The sequence below is a fragment of the Rhineura floridana genome, chromosome 1 (genome assembly GCF_030035675.1).
Source record: "Rhineura floridana isolate rRhiFlo1 chromosome 1, rRhiFlo1.hap2, whole genome shotgun sequence".
In the NCBI taxonomy this organism is placed as follows: domain Eukaryota; kingdom Metazoa; phylum Chordata; class Lepidosauria; order Squamata; family Rhineuridae; genus Rhineura; species Rhineura floridana.
The window spans coordinates 71,873,675-71,894,277 of NC_084480.1; the positions used below are offsets into that span (position 1 = coordinate 71,873,675).

Consider the following 20,603-nt stretch of genomic DNA (forward strand, 5'->3'; position numbering starts at 1 on the left):
TTCATTGGCCGCCTAGTTGTTTCTAGGCTCATTTAAATTGCTGGTTTTGGTCTTTGAATGATTTGGGACCACCTTATATGGCCTTACCCTCCTTAACTGTGGTGAAATTGTCCATTAGGTAGTCTTAGGAGCTCTGATGTGCATCCTATTCTCTGGACAAGAGGCTACTGTAAGGACAGAATATGGAGAAACCGATTGGTTCCCAGTTGGAAAGGGTGTGAGACAGGGGTGTATTTTATCACCTTATTTATTTAATCTATACGCAGAACATATCATACGAACAGCGGGATTGGACCAAGATAAAGGAGGCATGAAAATTGGAGAAATATCAATAATTTATGATATGCAGACGATACCATACTACTAGCAGAAACCAGTAATGATTTGAAATGAATGCTGATGAAAGTTAAAGAGGAAAGCACAAAAGCAGAACTACAGCTGAATATCAAGAAGACTAAAGTAATGACAACAGAAGATTTATGTAACTTTACAGTTGACAATGAGGACATTGAACTTGTCAAGGATTATCAGTACCTTAGGCACAGTCATTAACCCAAATGGAGACAATAGTCAAGAAATCAGAAGAAGGCTAGAACTGGGGAGGGCAGCTATGAGAGAACTAGAAAAGGTCCTCAAATGCAAAGATGTGTCACTGAATACTAAAGTCAGGATCATTCAGACCATGGTATTCCCGATCTCTATGTATGGATGTGAAAGTTGGACAGTGAAAAAACCGGATAAGAGAAAAATCAACTCATTTGAAACGTGGTGTTGGAGGAGAGCTTTGTGCATACCATGGACTGCAAAAAAGACAAATAATTGGGTGTTAGAACAGATCAAACCAGAACTATCACTAGAAGCTAGAATGATGAAACTGATGTTATCATGCTTTGGACACATCATGAGAAGACATGATTCACTAGAAAAGACAATAATGCTGGGAAAAACAGAAGGGAGTAAAAAAGAGGAAGGCCAAACAAGAGATGGATTGATTCCATAAAGGAAGCCACAGACGTGAACTTACAAGATCTGAACAGGATTGTTCACGATAGATGCTATTGGAGGTCACTGACTCAGAGGGTCGCCATAAGTCGTAATCGACTTGAAGGCACGTAACAACAACAAAGGAGCCAGTAGGGCTGATAATGGTATTGAACTAAGCACAACCCTACTACTGCATTTGATTTTTAAATTCTTTGATTTTTACCTTTTTTTAATCTTAAAGCCAATAATAAGAGCATAAGAACATAAGAAGAGCCTGCTGGATCAGGCCAGTGGCCCATCTAGTCCAGCATCCTGTTCTCACAGTGGCCATCCAGGTGCCTGGGGGAAGCCCGCAAGCAGGACCCGAGTGCAAGAACATTCTCCCCTCCTGAGGCTTCCGGCAACTGGTTTTCAGAAGCATGCTGCCTCTGACTAGGGTGGCACAGCACAGCCATCACGGCTAGTAGCCATTGATAGCCCTGTCCTCCATGAATTTGTCTAATCTTCATTTAAAGCCATCCAAGCTGGTGGCCATTACTGCATCTTGTGGGAGCAAATTCCATAGTTTAACTATGCGCTGAGTAAAGAAGTACTTCCTTTTGTCTGTCCTGAATCTTCCAACATTCAGCTTCTTTGAATGTCCACGAGTTCTAGTATTATGAGAGAGGGAGAAGAACTTTTCTCTATCCACTTTCTCAATGCCATGCATCATTTTATACACTTCTATCATGTCTCCTCTGACCCGCCTTTTCTCTAAACTAAAAAGCCCCAAATGCTGCAACCTTTCCTCATAAGGGAGTCGCTCCATCCCCTTGATCATTCTGGTTGCCCTCTTCTGAACCTTTTCCAACTCTAGAATATCCTTTTTGAGATGAGGCGACCAGAACTGTACACAGTATTCCAAATGCGGCCGCACCATAGATTTATACAACGGCATTATGATATCGGCTGTTTTATTTTCAATACCTTTCCTAATTATCGCTAGCATGGAATTTGCCTTTTTCACAGCTGCCGCACACTGGGTCGACGTTTTCATCGTGCTGTCCACTACAACCCCGAGGTCTCTCTCCTGGTTGGTCACCGCCAGTTCAGACCCCATGAGCGTATATGTGAAATTAAGATTTTTTGCTCCAATATGCATAATTTTACACTTGTTTATATTGAATTGCATTTGCCATTTTTACGCCCATTCACTCAGTTTGGAGAGGTCTTTTTGGAGCTCTTCGCAATCCCTTTTTGTTTTAACAACCCTGAATAATTTAGTGTCGTCAGCAAACTTGGCCACTTCACTGCTCACTCCTAATTCTAGGTCATTAATGAACAAGTTGAAAAGTACAGGTCCCAATACCGATCCTTGAGGGACTCCACTTTCTACAGCCCTCCATTGGGAGAACTGTCCGTTTATTCCTACTCTCTGCTTTCTGCTTCTTAACCAATTCCTTATCCACAAGAGGACCTCTCCTCTTATTCCATGACTGCTAAGCTTCCTCAGAAGCCTTTGGTGAGGTACCTTGTCAAACGCTTTTTGAAAGTCTAAGTACACTATGTCCACTGGATCACCTCTATCTATATGCTTGTTGACACTCTCAAAGAATTCTAATAGGTTACTGAGACAGGACTTTCCCTTGCAGAAGCCATGCTGGCTCTGCTTCAGCAAGGCTTGTTCTTCTATGTGCTTGGTTAATCTAGCTTTAATAATACTTTCTACCAGTTTTCCAGGGACAGAAGTTAAGCTAACTGGCCTGTAATTTCCGGGATCCCCTCTGGATCCCTTTTTGAAGATTGGCGTTACATTTGCCACTTTCCAGTCCTCAGGCACGGAGGAGGACCCGAGGGACAAGTTACATATTTTAGTTAGCAGATCAGCAATTTCACCTTTGAGTTCTTTGAGAACTCTCGGGTGGATGCCATCCGGGCCCGGTGATTTGTCAGTTTTTATATTGTCCATTAAGCTTAGAACTTCCTCTCTCGTTACCACTATTTGTCTTAGTTCCTCAGAATCCCTTCCTGCAAATGTTAGTTCAGGTTCAGGGATCTGCTCTATATCTTCCACTGTGAAGACAGATGCAAAGAATTCATTTAGCTTCTCTGCAATCTCCTTATCGTTCTTTAGTACACCTTTGACTCCCTTATCATCCAAGGGTCCAATTGTCTCCCTAGATGGTCTCCTGCTTTGAATGTATTTATAGAATTTTTTGTTGTTGGTTTTTATGTTCTTAGCAATGTGCTCCTCAAATTCTTGTTTAGCATCCCTTATTGTCTTCTTGCATTTCTTTTGCCAGAGTTTGTGTTCTTTTTTATTTTCTTCATTCGGACAAGACTTCCATTTTCTGAAGGAAGACTTTTTGCCTCTAAGAGCTTCCTTGACTTTGCTTGTTAACCATGCTGGCATCTTCTTGGCCCTGGCGGTACCTTTTCTGATCTGCGGTATGCACTCCAGTTGAGCTTCTAATATAGTGTTTTTAAACAACTTCCAAGCATTTTCGAGTGATGTGACCCTCTGGACTTTGTTTTTCAGCTTTCTTTTGACCAATCCCCTCATTTTTGTGAAGTTTCCTCTTTTGAAGTCAAATGTGACCTTGTTGGATTTTCTTGGCAATTGGCCAGTTACATGTATGTTTAATTTAATAGCACTGTGGTCACTGCTCCCAATCGGTTCAACAACACTTACATCTCGCACCAGGTCCCGGTCCCCACTGAGGATTAAGTCCAGGGTTGCCGTCCCTCTGGTCGGTTCCATGACCAACTGATCTAGGGAATAGTCATTTAGAATATCTAGAAACTTTGCTTCTTTGTCATGACTGGAACACATATGCAGCCAGTCTATGTCCGGGTAGTTGAAGTCACCCATTACTACCACATTTCCTAGTTTGGATGCTTCCTCAATTTCATATCTCATCTCCAGGTCTCCCTGAGCATTTTGATCAGGGGGATGATAGATCGTTCCCAGTATTAAGTCCCTCCTGGGGCACGGTATCACCACCCACAACGATTCTGTGGAGGAGTCTGCCTCTTTTGGGGTTTCGAGCTTGCTGGATTCAATGCCTTCTTTCACGTATAGAGCGACTCCGCCACCAATACGTCCTTCCCTGTCCTTCCGATATAATTTATATCCAGGGATAACCGTATCCCACTGGTTTTCTCCATTCCACCAGGTCTCCGTTATGCTCACTATATCAATGCTCTCCTCTAAGACCAAGCACTCCAGTTCTCCCATCTTGGTTTGGAGGCTCCTAGCATTAGCGTACAGGCACTTGTAAGCAGTGTCTCTCTTCAAGTGTCTTTGGCACTTGTGGTTAGGCCTGTGGTAATTTTGCTCTTCTGAATTTATATCCTGTGCCCCTGCTCTCACAATGCCTACTTCTAGGCCTACCCCTTTTAAAATTTCATCATTTCTTTGGTTTTTATCCCAGGGGGGAGGTTTATTCCGAACCGGACCTTTCTCAGCTCCTGTCGGGTTTCCCCCTCAGTGAGTTTAAAAGCTGCTCTGCTACCTTTTTAATTTTAAGTGCCAGCAGTCTGGTTCCATTCTGGTTCAAGTGGAGCCCGTCCCTTTTGTACAGGCCCGGCTTGTCCCAAAATGTTCCCCAGTGCCTAACAAATCCGAACCCTTCCATCCGACATGATCGTCTCATCCACGCATTGAGACTGCGAAGCTGGGCCTGTCTGGCTGGTCCTGCGCGTGGAACCGGTAGCATTTCAGAGAAAGCCACCTTGGAGGTCCTGGCTTTCAGCATCCTACCTAGCAACCTAAATTTTGCTTCCAGGACCTCACGGCTGCATTTCCCCATGTCGTTGGTGCCAACGTGCACCACGACCACTGACTCCTTCCCAGCACTGTCTACCAAACTATCTAAACGACGGGCGATATCCGCAACCTTCGCACCAGGCAGGCAAAACACCTTGCGGTCTACACGCCCATCACACACCCCACTGTCTATGTTCCTAATGATCGAATCACCCACTACAAGGATCCCTCCAGCCCCTGGAGATATATCCTCGGCACGAGAGGATAGCTGCTCATCCCCCAAGGAATGGGTCCCTTCTAAGGGATCGTTTCCCTCTTCCTCAGCTGGATGCTCTCCTTCCCCGAGACCATCGTTGTCCATGATAGCAGGAGAGCTATCATCGTTGGAGTGGGACACAGCTATAACGTCCCTGAAGGCCTCCTCCACACACCTCTCTGCCTCTCTCAGCTTTTCCAGGTCCGCCACCTTGGCCTCAAGGAAATGAAGTCGTTCCCGGAGAGCCAGGAGCTCATTGCACCGAGAGCACACCCATGACTTCTGTCCAACAGGCAGATAGTCGTACATGCTGCAGGCAGTGCAAAACACTGGAAAGCCCCCACACCCCTGCTGGCTTCTTACCTGCATAGTTTTGTTTAAGGTTTATTACGTCAATGGGTTGGAGACTGCGGTTTAGTTGAGGTCAGGGAACAGATGGGCAGAGTGGGGGGCCCTGGCCTCCTCGCCCTGCTGCCGAACTCGCTCTGCTGCTTAACTCGCCTTGACGCTTTGTCAGCTGGGGCCTTGACGCTTTGTCAGCTGGGGCTGTCTCCTAAAATATAGGTTCTTTCAGGATTTGGCTCCTAGCTCAGGGTGACCTTGGGCTGCCCTTATTACTTATTGCTCTGAGCTGTTTTACTTCAATTAAATAATGGAATAAATGGGAGCTACTTACCCTCTTTTCGCTCTGCTGCTTAACTCGCCTTGACGCTTCGTCAGCTGGGGCCTTGACGCTTCGTCAGCTGGGGCCTTGACGCTTCGTCAGCTGGGGCCTTGACGCTTCGTCAGCTGGGGCCTTGACGCTTCGTCAGCTGGGGCCTTGACGCTTCGTCAGCTGGGGCCTTGACGCTTCGTCAGCTGGGGCTCCCTCTAGCTCATGGAGCAGGCTCCCTCGCTAGGGTGCTCTGACTTTATATGTGTGGCTGGTTCCTCCCAGCTACTGCTGCCAGCCAATGATGTGTTACTTGAGGCTGATGGCTATCAGCTGGGGCTTAACACTTTAGTATTCTCTCAGACTTCCTTTCTTCCTGAGCGAGGGGCGGGGCTGTTTAAGCTTTTGGCTGCTTTTAATCTAATCGAGGGGCTGCACCTTCCAGGCAAGTCTTTTGTGTTTGTTGTTTTCCCACCTAGAACAGCCTGACCTTTCTTTAACCTAGGGAAACAGAGCTTGTGGTTGTGTTTCAGGAAGGCTGAAGCTGCCCTTTTTAGCAAGGACTGAGCTGACTCTCTCCCTGTATGTGTCGGTGGAGTTTCCTTTTCCCCCTTCTCTCCGACTGGAATTTAGCCTTGTTTACAGTGTCCCCTGAAGCTTTCCTGCTAGGGTGGTGTTGAAAACTAGCTTTCTATGGGCTTCCTTCTCCTAGGATCTGTCTCCTAAGATATAGGTTCTTTCAGGAGAGGAATAATCACTTCCTCTCTTCCTTGATGGCTTTTACTTATCATTGAATGGTTGAGCACATGCTGATTGAGGCTTCAGTCTTTTCCTGTGTGGTGTCCTCATGGAAAAACTCATTTCTGTCCCCTGGTGAGATGTTCAGTGATTCCAAAGAATCTTTTTCTTTCATTGATGCATCTGGTGGGAAAGCCCTTTGAGCCAATAGCCACCGTTTCCCCCAGGCTGCTCTCCCCAGAGGACTCAATTTGTTTTTGAAGTTATCAGTCTGGACAGTCAGCAAATCCCATCTTTGATCCTCATTTTGTTAAGACACACAAGGAGAAATGGTCCTCTTTTATGAGGCTCTGGTTTTATTCCAAAATGTCTCTGATGACCATGTCAATCAAGACATCTTGCAGGCTCCATCTAATTGATATAACCATTTTTTTGTCCTGCTCTTCTAGCAAACATCTCATGGCAGCACATAATCAAATAAATATAATTAAAATAATAAAATAAAGAAAGCATAGTTCCAGTTTAAACAACAACTCGTATGGGAAACAAGATTACAAGAGTCAACTGACGTTTAGAAATGCCTAGGATTTTCTTTTTTTTTTAAAGATATCTTGGCTAGGGATAGAAGAAACTTATTTTTTTCAGTTTGTTACTTTCCAGATTATAAACTTCATTTGCCTCATTGCAGCATAAGGTTGCACTTTTTTAAAAAAAAGTCTGCAAGAAAATTTGTATGCATTTTCATTTTCATTTATCCTAAAACTGCACATTTTCTCTAGTATATACATTTTTGCAAACTATTTCCCCAAAAGACTGCATTTTTGTTATTTCACAAATATATGTACTTTTCACTAATATACCCATTTTATGCATTCTTTGGCTGAAGAACTGCATCACAAAATTCAAAGATGTGCAAATGTGCAAATTTGGTAAGTTCACATTAAAATTCAAATGGTGCAGAAAATAAAACAGAGTGTTCACAGGGAAAGCATTCTTGAACAAGGAGTCCATATTTAAAAAGACCCTTTCATCCGTCATCACCTGCCCAATTCAGAAGTCAAGAAAGCCAGAGAAGGTCCTTGAATGATAATAGATAGGGAGGTAAATATGGAAGAAGATTGTCTTTCATGTACCCAGCTCCCAAGAGTTTTCCTATACAAATGAAATCTTACAGTCTCTCTCCTTGTGCAAGATCCCAAATAGTTTAGGTCAACGGTGGGGAACCTCTGGCCTATAGGCCAGTTTGTCCTGCCATCCCCATTTGGTGCATGAGGCCATTTTCTTGAAACCATGCCGACCTGCCCCACACCTGACATATGTGAAGTCGGATGTGGGACAGGTACAGATGTGGCTGAATTTGGCTGCTTGCACAGTAGATCCCTACAGAAAGTAGGATTATACTCCCCACTCGTCACCTGATGGGTAGGGAGTTCAATCCTGTCTGGTTACTATCTCCTCATCCCACTCCCATGGGCCAACTTTGAGAGTTAGGTGGGACCATCCACCTCTCAATCACCTGATGCCATTGTGAAATCGAATGACTGACCAATGGGTGATCCCACCCACCTGTCAAAGTTGACCTGTGGGGGTGGGGAGAGATAAAAGACATGGACTGCTGGGCCAAAAATATTCCCCACTCCTGGTTTAGTGGTTATTTGTATGCTAAGACCTCCACAGACTGCACAGGAACTCTCATAGTGTGCTGTTGGGTTGTCTATATTACCTGCCCTGCCAATTCCAGGAGAACTCAAGCATCATTGGTGTCAGTGAGACAAGGAATGCCTTGTAGGGCTGCTTACATGTGACTGTTCTTTGCAGAATGATTTTGTGAAGACACTGGATTTTTCCAATCTGTCTCTTTGCTCCTTGTAGTCAGGAACAGACTGGACAGAAATGTTCTTGCTTGTCAAAGGGTTTGTTGCTATCTGGCACATGTACAGAATGTGCTTGTCAGCCTCCTGGCAATCCTGTAGTTTTCTCGACTTCTGGTCAGCCTACAGAACTATTTCTGAATGGTAGTGATTGGAGGAGAGGAGTGGAGAGAGGCAACACTTTTATTTTTAAATACAGATGCAACAAAAAGAATAGGATAACTATGAAATGTTTGTAGGCCTACTAAACATGAAGTGTTTGATATTGGTAGCTCTGCTTTGGAACCAGCTTCCATGGCCTGAACTCCAATATGGGCTTGACAATAGCTTTGCAAGTGTGCTATTAAAAAAAAAACTGGGCACCGTTTACCATATGCTGTTTCAACATAGAATGTAGAATGATGTCATGGAAACAGTAGAGCCAGGAAGGTGAAGTGTTTGTTTTTGACTCTTCACTTGAAACTGCCTTTTTTAACCTGTCAAAGATACCATTCTGTAATAGCCTTTGTTATTAGCCTGCTGTTAGGTTCTCATTGAGTATACAATAGAGCTGAACAATTAGGTACTTTGATTTGGAAACTTAAAATGAAATATAGTGAAATAAATGATTATGTTCGTTTCAAGACAAATTTCCAGGGTCTGAGAAAGATATCAAAGAAAGTTATTTTGTATCAAATAAAAGGCATTGGATCCATCTGTTCAGTTTCAAAAAGGTACGTGTGTTTTTTAGAGTGGGAAGTTTGTACCAAAGAGTTTGTTCAGGTGCCAGTTTGTCCCTATGGTTCTACCCTGAGTGAGCCTGGGAGTGGACATCAGGCTCTTGTGCTTCCTCACTTTAGGTTGAAGGTAACAAGTAAACTGGGAGATCTTGAGTCTTAATGTTGCATTCACTGGGCCATTAATTACTCAGCCCTGGGTTGCAACTTGTAAACACCAAGAGTAAGATTGTATTGTTATATGGTTCCATGTAGCCCTTTTAGGATCCCCACAGATTTGTTTGAAGGACTCAGTTTGTGGCATTTTTCTTAGGAGTTCTTAAACATAATATTGCTTAACTATTCATATTTTCTAAAAGCTTGCCAAGCATTTTCTGCAAACTGAATCAGCAGATCTGTGCCAAGTGAGCCTTACTTCTTTTCTGGTTGAAGATGTTAAAGCTGGCATGCCTTCGTCATGTTTATGAAGAGAATAAACTATTTGTGCTCTTACGACCCTGGGAATTAGTGGGTCATGCTTGCTGACAGAAGATAGCTTCATGCCCTACCTGATTAAAAGCTTAGAGGTGGCTGCTCAAGCTTTGAATTAGGGCATGGTGCAATATGGCCAAGGTATTATTGCACCCAAAAACTCTGCCCTACTGATATGCCTGCCTGTCAACCTCAGCAATTGAGATGAAGATCCAACATGCCAAGCATTCCAGAACTCTATATTTTGGTGTAGTTTGCTTGTATTGTTAGATAATTTTGAACAGAGCCCTAGATCTATAACAAATTGTAGTTCACAATGTTCCTTACTGAATAAAACTTAGAATAGAACAACTAGTGCATGCCAGTGAAAATGCATCATTTGCATTTTATTTTTCATATCTTTTATGAATTCAGCAAAGATAATGGCAATAGGCTTTATGAGGATGGTGCAGAGCTGCTCCTGGAGCAGTTTCCTTAGTCCCATGAATTATTGAGAGTCCTTGAAAGATTTTGTTCTTTGAATCTTCCTTCATAACACATACATTTTTATGACAAATCTTTCCTGCTATCTATCTTCATTTTTGCACTTCATCTGAAGGACCTCAGACACTGAATTTATGGTTCATGAAATTCATGTGCGCTCTTAGAGATACTAGTGTAGGTGGCACTACACTAAATAGTTCCCCTAACAAGATCATTTCTCATTTCCATCGTAACAGATTGTATCAACAGGTATACATCTGTTATTCACCTTCATTTCTTCCTCTGCTTCAGCAACTTTTGATAAATGATATTTGAATATCTACTTTCGATGAATAATGGTGTGCTGTGAAGGTTTTGATGCCCATAAAAAAGCATTAGTTGTAATTGTTTCCAGTATTGAAAATGGAAGATTGACTTTTCTTTTTTCTTTATTATGTGATTCCCCCCTCCCACCCAGCCTTAGAGTATATTGTTTTCCTGCTACTTTTCAGTGGAAGACTGAGGGAAACACCCCCCCCATTTTCAATGTATTTCTCTGCAGCCATTTTTAAATTACCTTTTGTGAAGGGGAAAAGATAACATACTGGCACTCTTAACTAAGAAAAAGAAAAGAAAAGAGGCCATACATGCTGCCTTCTGATATCTTTCTTCCTTCCCCTCTCTTTTCAGTTGAACAGATTCTCTAATGTAATATGAAGACATTCTTGAGAAGAAAGAAGTACGTGTTTTTTGGAAGAAAGGCTTCCATGGTCTTTGTAACTCACTTTTATTTTTACCACAGTTTTGTTAGACTGGGAAAATATATGCTTGTCACCTTTTGAAATCATAGTGAGTTTGCATAGTTTTTAAAATGCACAGTGCTATATTACAACAGAATCACAAAACTTAATGTCAGAAAGTCAAGCTGACCCATTAGCAACATATTAGATCACATTACTGGTGGTGACATTACTGCAGTAGGATTTGAGCAAATGAGAGTGAATGTTCTTCAATGATTTGGAAAAAATAGAAATATAGGAAGTTGGTGTTGGTGCCTGATTTGGGGAGGAATAGCTAAAAAGGCCTAGGTTGTGGGGACAGTTTAGAGAATGCCTGGAATAGCTGAATGACAGATGGGAACTGTGTGGAAAATTTCAGAATAACAAACTGCATGGTTTGATCTCTGCTGGTAGTTGCCACATGCATTGCTGCTGTTGAGTGTCACTGGCCTTGGGGGAGGGGCTCTCAGCTATCAATGCACAACCTTAAAAGTGGTTGAAGGAAGCTTGCAGAAGGGGAGTTTTTTCATTCCTGCATGCCCACTGCTACTAGCCATGATAGCTATGCTTTACGTCCATGGTTGGAGGCAGTATGCTTCTATGAATAACAGTTTCTGGAAAGCACAGGAGGGGAGACTGCTGTTGCACTGAAATCTCGCTTGCAGGCTTCCCATAGGTATCTGGTTGGCCACTGCCAGAACAGGATGCTGAATTAGATGGGCCAGTGGCCTGATCCAGCAGGCCCTCATTATGTTCTTTTGTTCTTATCACTGCTGCCCTTCCCACACCCCAAACATTTCTCCTGAGCATCAAAGGATCATCTTGACCTGTGTGGCTGAATATCTCAGACTCAGGGCAACACTCAGGTGGGTGGGCAGAGCAAAAGGATCAGTTCATCCAGGCTTGAACCTTTCATCCTACTTGTCTGGTGCATGTCAGATATTTTAGCATTGCACAATTGTCCACAATTGAACTTTCCATCTTCCTACACAAGCCACCTTGTTCTTGATTACTCTCCATGTCTTCCTTGTTGACCAGACACAAAAAGTTGGCTTTATCTTTCAACATTGGAAGCAAAGGATTGTTGGCAGTCTGTCTGTTGTCAGTTCCTGTTGCCTTTCCCCTACTGAAGAAGTCCACACCTTCTTTGCTTGCACTGTGGCTTAAACTCTGGTCTTGACTATTACAACTGTCCACTCCCCTTTTCTTCTTCTTTGTTTGTGCTTCCGTCCTTTCACATCCAACTTTGTTCCAGGATCTTTCTCTTCAACAAGTTCTAAGGAGCGCCTATGCTGGTCCCATCTCCTCTTTTGTTTTACCAAGAAGGGGCGGGGAGGAGTTCTGTCTGATGAGCCAGGGAGCAGGTGAAAAAGATGGGGAGGGGACAGTCTGTGTTTCTCCTATAATGAAATATTGATAAATTGCCCATCTCTGTTTCCAACATTATATTCTCAGGCCGCCACCCTCATCTTCCCCCTTTTCTTTAATTCTCTGGTGGCACAACTTTAACCCATCACTGCCTCTTATTTGTCATCCTGTCTTGTCCTTTTGTCTTCCTAATGATGGCATTTTCATAATTTCCTGTAAGTTCACCCACAATAAGAATGTATCACCAAGCAGATGGAGAAATAAATTGTCTAATGATGGACCATTATTTGGGTTTCTCTATCACCTAGAGGATGGTGAATAAGAAGAGAGACATCAGTACATGCTCAAATGTATGCAAAGTCATTGGATTTAAATAATGCTTAGTAGCCGAACTGAACATTTTAAAGCAAACTTGGCAATGTTGGTTTATGGGTTCAAAGTGGCAAGACAGACTGAAATAAGAGCCTTGTATTTAGACTTTGTAGTTACTCTGATTAATTTCTAGTAGTTATGGTGCAAGAAGAGATATTATTATGTTGTCTTGGGAAAACAGAGGTACTCTTAAAGGGAAAAAAAGTCTGCACTATAATTTAGTGTGCCTAAAATCAATCCATGCATATAAAATAGGATGCCTACATAGTCATTCTATTCAAGACAACTCATGGATAATGGAATTAATTGATAGACCACTGAAATAATGTTCATTTACTGATGGCTTGGGAAACTGACTTTAACAAGCAGCAACATTTGCATAAATGCATCAATAGAGAGTGGTTTTTAAGCACACATGAGAGCATTACTGAGGAAGCAGATGAAATTTTGAATAATCCTTTAGCATGGAGATATTTGCTAGGACTGAAAAAATTGACTAGAACAAATGTGCAAAGCTTGTATAATAAAGCAGTCTTGACTGAAAGGCTTGCAAAGGGAAGAAAAACACAGGTAATGATTAATGTGCTAATATAGATAGTGGTAACACCCTCTGACAGCTGATTTGATTGCAGTTTGTAGTGTCATTTTGTTTAATTATTCCTCTGAAGGATTATATATCAGATACATTCTTTATAAACAAGTCTTTGAAATGTCGTGTTGTCAGTAATTTTAAAAAGTTATTCACCAATGGCTTAAAATGTGGAAATATATTAGAATCTGTTCATTTTCATTTCAGTACATTCTTGCTGCTTGCAATTTTTATTTCCACTCTAAAAAAACATCAGGTTAGTACTGCAAAGAAAATGTTACTTACTTTTTCAAGGAAGTTACTTTGAATCTTTTTCAATGGTAGATTTCTAGTCACTCTGATGGAGCAACAAGAACACAGAGTGACTGCTACAAGGGACAGTATATAGGTGACGGGGTCTTTCCTCATCACAGTGCTGGAAAGCAGAGGCTAACTGATCCTTAGTGTAGGAAGCCGCCTTATTCCGAGTCAGAACACTGGTCCATCTAGCTCCGTATTGTCTACACTAATTGGCAGCAGCTCTCCAGGGTTTCCAGGCAGGAGTCTGTCTCCTAAGCCCTGCCTGGAGATACCAGAGATTGAAGCTGGTACCGTCTGTATGCAAAGTAGATGCTCTGCCATTAGAGAATCCTTTGTGACATCCAGCTGAAATGATCCCCCCCATTTTAATACACTATTAACTTTAACGGTACTTACTTTTTTAGAAAGTTCTTTAATTTTTCTTTTATTACTTTTCGGCATTATGCATTATTTGAATATTTATCTCTTCAGTAACAACAGCAGCCAAAGCCAGGGAAGGATTTTTTTGTAAGTGTTCTTGAAAGTGTGCATTGTTATGGGAATTGCACTAATTTTGTCACCTTTTAAAACAAGTGCATGGTAAGTAATGGATAAATACACACCCCATACTTACTAAAAAGATTATTAAAAACTATTGTGTGTGTGTGGTTCCTTACCAGTGACTTAGGAAGCACTGTTCTTTTTTAATGGTCTGCATAATAATAGTGCATATGTACACTTTAAAAGGGGGGAGGAAGAGAAGCCCTTGATGATTTAAGAACATTTGTGGACATGAGGGCTCAGGAAATGTAGTACTCATTGCTCTTGATATCAGTTGGTGCCAGCAACAGCTGTGCACATGTCTATTGTAACTAGGCTCTTGGAAACTAGTTCCTACTTTTTTTGCAGGTACTGCTTGAAATACTATTTAAATCTGCAAAATCAGTTTGACTAAAGTCAAACAGAACAAAGGTCTAGATTTGTATATTGCGTGAAATGATAGTTCTAAAGTACTGCACCGAGTCTCCCTTAAGTTACTTTGCACAACCTTAGTTCAAATAGTACATTGATCTAATAAATCCTCCTGATGGTCCACCACTACCTCCCTAGGTTACTTGCTCATGCCAGGAATCTATGCATTCAGCCTACAGCCTTTCTACTAAGAGTTGTCAGCTCCCTTAGCTTTTCTTGTAGTGGGCTTATGCTGCTCCCCTGCTCAGTGTCAATCTTCTTATTCCTCTTCCTTCCATGTAGTGAATGACTTTGAAACAAAATTGAAACAAAATTAGGAGGAAGGTGAATGCTTTAATTCTTATGGTAACTCATTCTCTCTAAAGTATTTAATTAAAGTATATTAATTAAAAACAGATAGCCTCTCCTTTGTGTAACATTTCTGATGAGATGCTTGATGCAGAATGGCAGGTCTTTAGGAATCATTCTGTTAGGAAAGTTTTCTTGTCTACTTGCATGCTTCTGAAGGTTAAATGGGATAAATTGGGATTGCATCCAAAGTTTATTCTGACAGTTTTTGTTCAGATTTATATATAAGGCTTTAAATGAAAATCGCCCAAAACTTTCTTATGAATTAAGCTTGGAAACCATTGAAGTTATTTACTTTACAGCGGGAGTAATATGAACCTAGTATCTAGTTTGAGTCAGAATAATAATTTGGACTCATATTTTGAACCAGTGGCAGCTCCCAGAGGTCTTCTAGAGCAGCTCATCTGTAGCAAGCCATCACAGACCTGAAACTCTTCCTACATGTATACTAGTGGCCAGCCAGTTCTGGCAGTAATTGCAACCTGATAATCCAGGAGCACTTCTAAATGGCGAGTCTGCTTTTTCAGTAGGAGTGTGACTTCCTCCAGATTAGGCAGCCCACCTATTCTTAGGCTGACCAGAACACCCATTCTATTTGGTTTCGATTAAGATTAAGCTGATTCACCCTTATCCCAGCCTGCTATCGATGCTAGACACTGATTCCATTGCCAGATTTGGATCAGATGAATAGGAGCTCAATGTCCTCAACCGCTCATCTTTGGTTGTTATTTCTGATAAAATGGGAAATAACTATTTTTCTGAGAAATACCTTCCTTCCCCATCCACAAAATACCTTCACTGTCAGCCACCACCCCACACACATCTTTCTTCCATCCCCCTTTAGACCTTAACTAAACTAGCTGCAAAGGCAGCATGTTGGGAGAGGTGAAGGAGGAGAATGTTTTGGGGTGGGGAGGGTGCTTTGGAGATTGAAGAGACAAGTCAGGAATTCTTCGCTGGATTGGATTTTAATTGGAGAAAAGCCTTAGGGCATTGTTTGAGCTGCGCTTTCAAGAACACTTGAATTTCATTTTGCAGCTTGACTCGGGAACTTTGTCTCACAGTTCTCTCCCAGTATCACCCAGCAGGTTCATGTAGATGTTAAACATCTGGGGAGATAAGTAATGTTCTGAAACCTTCTTGCTAGGTAGGCATGAAACAGCTGTAAAGTAATGTCCCCTAATCACAAACTAGTAGCCCAGGAAAATACTAGGGTAAATAGTACTGAATGTTGTTGAGAGATACAGAAAAATTAACAGTGTCCCACACCCCCATATCTCCTACTGACTATCAAGAGCGAAGAATGCTTTGTGAAAGGGTGCTTTGTGAGTGACATTTTTTCTTTTAAATGTAAATGGACTGCCTTCAAGTTGATCCCGACTTATGGCGACCCTATGAATAGGGTTTTCATGGTAAGCGGTATTCAGAGGTGGTTTACCATTGCCTTCCTCTGAGGCTGAGAGGCAGTGACTGGCCCAAGGTCACCCAGTGAGCTTCATGGCTATGTTGGGATTCGAACCCTGGTCTCCCACATCATGACCTGATGCAGTGAATCATACAACCATTTCTGGTTATTAGAAAAATGAGCCATCTTAGAAATGAAACTCCTAAGTTTGAAGAAATAAGAAATAAGTAATTTCAAAAGAAATGTCTACCTGAAGACATTGCTTGTTGAACAAACTGGTTGGAAAATGCTTAGTGTTTCAAAATCCAAATAGCTATTTATTGATTAACAACAAATACTGATCTCAATGACAGATATTTAATATCTGAAATTGCATTTGTCAAAAAGAAATATTACATTAGCAATCACCTGTTGAATAGACAATTACTCAAATTAGTCGTGATTAGTTTTATAATTGAGGTTCGACCAACAAACTCATCCATTGTTCTTCAGGTCTGTCAAGTACTTAGTTAAAATCTGTCACTGCAAACCTCAATTTCCCCTGTGAGCATAGTGAAGAGATGCTTCAGAAAAGCATATTGATGTGTCATACTATATATTGAATTTTTGTACTGGTGTTTTTGTGTGTCCAGAAGTTAAACAGATATTTAAAGAAATAACTGATACCACGACAGGGTAATAATTATCTGTGCCAAATGTTTCAGCTAAAGAGATTTGTGCCAGCTGAAATATTTACTCTCAAACAGCTAACGGCCACTGTCATGTAATGCCTATTCTATAATAGAATGTTTGCATCAGTGATCATTAGTACACTGTTGTAATTGATGTTTGTTTTATTATCCTACCACATATTCCTGGAATGTGATGTGAGTTTTCATCAAGTACATTTAGCAGATGGTAATATTCAGCTATTTGTATAGAAAAAGAACCAATTTTTCTAATGTGATAGAGAAATGCCATGTCGTTGAGTCATCAACATATATACCAACTGCACAATAAAGTTTCTTAACATATTTATTACTAAAGAAAGTTTTATTTTTTTTAAAAGTGGTAGATTTATCCTGAGTTTTATAAAGGAGAAGATGCAATTCTATGTGTACAATATCACACCAAAGCCTTAATCTTAGGATAGGAATTTGCTTCAACATGATTTTAACATCCTGTTGTGGAGTAGCATCTTACTCTTGAGGTTATAAATTCTTAGTATGTTGTTGATTGAATAGTCTCACTGAATCATTCTTTTAGACCTATTCCTGCTCGCTTCCAGACATTTTATAGGAAATGCAGTATTTTGTAGACTAAACATTGGTGTTTGTTTCTTGCTGCAGGATAAGAAATGGATTCTCAATCATGAAGACGTTACACTGGGAGAATTACTGGGCAAAGTAAGTAATCATCTATATTTAATGAGGAAAAAAACATCCCAGTGTACTAATGGCTGTGAAAATGATGGGTTTCTTCCACCACTCTATATATGATAGCATTCTTCATACCATAATGCAGAAACTGGTTGAATTTAAAATTTTTGTCAGATAAACAATGGGCAAGTCCTAGCCAAAGTTGAGCCCTTTTATGACCTATTGTTTTCAATGACAAGAGATTAAGCATTTCAGATTGAGATTAACAGGACAGAAAAGTGCTTAATTTAAATAAAACCATGCCCTAAATTTTCAATAATTTTAAAACAGCTTTGTGTTGGAATGTAATGTTAACATTTGCAAAGATTATAATAATCAGATTAGTAAGCCACAGCAGTTAATATTTTTAGGTGATCAACTTTCCAACTTCCTATGTATTATTAGTTTCCTATCTTTCCATTTTTTCCATTGCCACAACTGCTGATTTTGTTTGTTTTCTGAAATTTATATCTCACCTTTCAGTGGCCAATTGGCATTCCCAGGGCAGCTTCACAAAAAAATAAAATATCTACAGATATTACAAAGCATCTAAGAAAACAGCTTTATGAAACCTGTAAGGAAATACTTGACTTAGGGCAAAACTAGTAGAAGTCATAGAGGGACCCATATGTAATTTATGCACGTGCCTTCTCCATTCATGTATAAAATTGGACAAGAGTATTTTTTTTTAAAAGAAAAGGAACATGGTTTAATTGTTGATTTAGATATTATAATTATTGATTGTATTTATCTATGTTTTGCACTGCTTAATGCTCCCTTTAGGAATGGTGGTAAATAAATGAAAATAATAATAGTAAAACAAAAATAAATTGATTAAGGGAAGCTAAATCCTCCCACTGTCCTGTTCCATGGGAGCTTCAGTCTGGCTGGGGAAGCAGGCAGTGTTAAGTGAAGTGAGATGGAAGGCAGATAAGAACAAGAACCTTGGACAGCTCCAAGGAGCCCTGTTGATTGAAGCTTTTTTCTCCTAAAGCAGTTGGAGAAGTTGTCTCTGTGAGGAGTTAGAGACATCTGAAACCATTTTATTTGTTGTTTACTTATTTAGTTATTAGATTTTATCTGAAGGTCTCTAAACAACTTGCAATACTGTTAAAAACACAAATAAATATATTACACCATAAGCACAACCAACCCCCTCCCCCACACACACACACACCAGTCACAAACAACGTCATCTTAGCCTATCAAAAGCCTGGGAGAAAAATATGTCTAAACCTAGCGCTGAAAAGATGTCAAAGAATGCACCAGACGGACCTCACTGAGGAATGCATTCCACAGATGAGGAACCACAACTGAAAAGGCCCTGTTTCGTAGGCTCACAAGACCTGGTGTTTGGTAGTCTTCATCTGGAGAAGATGACTGAGTGATTAAATGACCCTTACCTTATTTTGCATTCTTTAACTTCTGCAAGGCTGGGGGGATTGCTGGTATTGCAGGAGGCTCATCCTCTGAGTCAGATGATGGTAGGGCTGTGTCCTGTGGCCAGGAGGACCTCAGATAAGATATTCTTGGTTCCCACCCCCCTCCCAGATGAAGCAGTCTAAACCTTGTCCTCATCAGAATCCTCTGTTATGCACAGCAAGATCCCCAGGTTGTGGGTCATGACACCCATTCCCTTTCTTACTTATCTGTGCCCTGGCCCTTCTGTTCGTGCTCAGTGCAATTATCTGGCCCTCAGTTCATTCCATAGAGGCTACAGTAGCTGGCCTAAAGAATCTGAGAGAGTTGGAGAGGTTGGTGGATAAGTCCTTTCAGGGACATAATAGTAGTGCCCCACTGCCAGGGTGACACTCTCCTGTCATGGAAAATGAGGGCCTTGTGTGGGGTGGGGAGGCCTCGTTTGAAAAACACAAGGAGCTGTGGCTCAACTAGTGGGCTGCAGCAAATTTGAAGGAATAGAAATTTGAAAAGGTAGCCCTTTGGGAAATTTTATTGTCAGGAGTGGACAATGGGAAAGGACTAAAGTAAACTTGAAGTCCCTCTGCAAATGCAACAGCCTGACTTCCTGTAGAAGTTTTAAAACTAAACTAGTTTTTAACTGATTTTGAAACTGAACCAAAAGCTGAGCTTTTCTTGAGCCAAGGTTTATCCTTACGCTTTAGTTTATATGATGTGCTTAATAACCTTAAACCAAGGCTACACATTGGTACACTGACGCCTACCCTTAAACTTAGTTTATAAGCTGCCCTTTATAACCTAAAACTGAATCTTACTCTGAGGTTGAGCTGAAAGCTAACTCTTATACTTTATTGATTTAAAGCTAACTGTTCAATTAGTTAAGTCTATATATTAGGGGTTTTCCAAAGCTTGCCAAAGCTGGGCTTTAATCTTGGTTTCTGGTTGCAGATCACTGCAGCCCCCTGAAAGCTGCAGTGCTGCAGTAGAACTGAAAACGAAGTTCCTACAGACTTACAACTCAAGAGCAAAATCTTAAGAGTGATCAATTTTAGAGGGTTTACCTCACTGGCATGTAGCTTATGGTGCACATTGCCTTTGTCGGCTCTTGTTGCAGTTTTAGCCGATGCTTTAAAAAATGAGTGACACTTACCCTGACCTTGTACAGCTCCCTAACTTACTCTTTTCCTTGACAAGTTGAAGATGCTTAATCAGCTGAGACTCCACTTGTGCTCATAGAAAATACTCCCCCCCCCCAGCCTAGTTTACTTCCAATATAGGAACTGAATTGGGAGAGGAGTGCTTGAAAGGAAGTGAGCACAGCCAAGTAAGGCAGGGGGAAGATGGCGGCGAGCAATGCAGGTTTTTAATCTTTTTTCGTCTTGCAGGCGTTTTAACAGTTTAATTGTCCTATCCAGTCGTTCATCAAATTGTTTTTAACCTAGCTAAGTTCAACTGACTTTCATCACTTTTCCTCCTCCACTAATTTCCTGCAACAAGCCGATTTTGACTAGCTTTGATCTAAGGAGCCGTTGTCTAGCCGGTTTATTTATTGCCCTTGGTAGCTCTCAGGGCGGAATTCCTCGCCTTACTGATAAACCCCTATGACTTGTGTGTTAGAAACAGAAACAACTTGGAGCTCCTGGAAGCCCCTGGAAGCGAGGGAAGGAGAAATCAGAGCCTCTTAGATCGTGGAGAGGCCTTGTGATTAATTAAAATTAATTAAAGGAAAGACATATTTTTTGTCTGTACCACATGCTGAGCCCAAATTGAGCTCATT

The 20,603-nt window shown here is 41.2% G+C and overlaps 1 protein-coding gene across 8 annotated transcripts in view; it reads left to right on the forward strand.

The window, feature by feature from the left end:
- The window catches only part of FER (FER tyrosine kinase), a 268,182-nt gene that overhangs the window by 137,319 nt on the left and 110,260 nt on the right, over positions 1-20,603 (forward strand). For all 8 annotated transcript variants that reach the window (XM_061623654.1, XM_061623709.1, XM_061623700.1 and 5 more), the window contains exon 14: positions 17,339-17,395. In XM_061623654.1, coding sequence (XP_061479638.1) covers positions 17,339-17,395 — 57 coding nt within the window. The remainder of the gene's footprint in view (positions 1-17,338; positions 17,396-20,603) is intronic.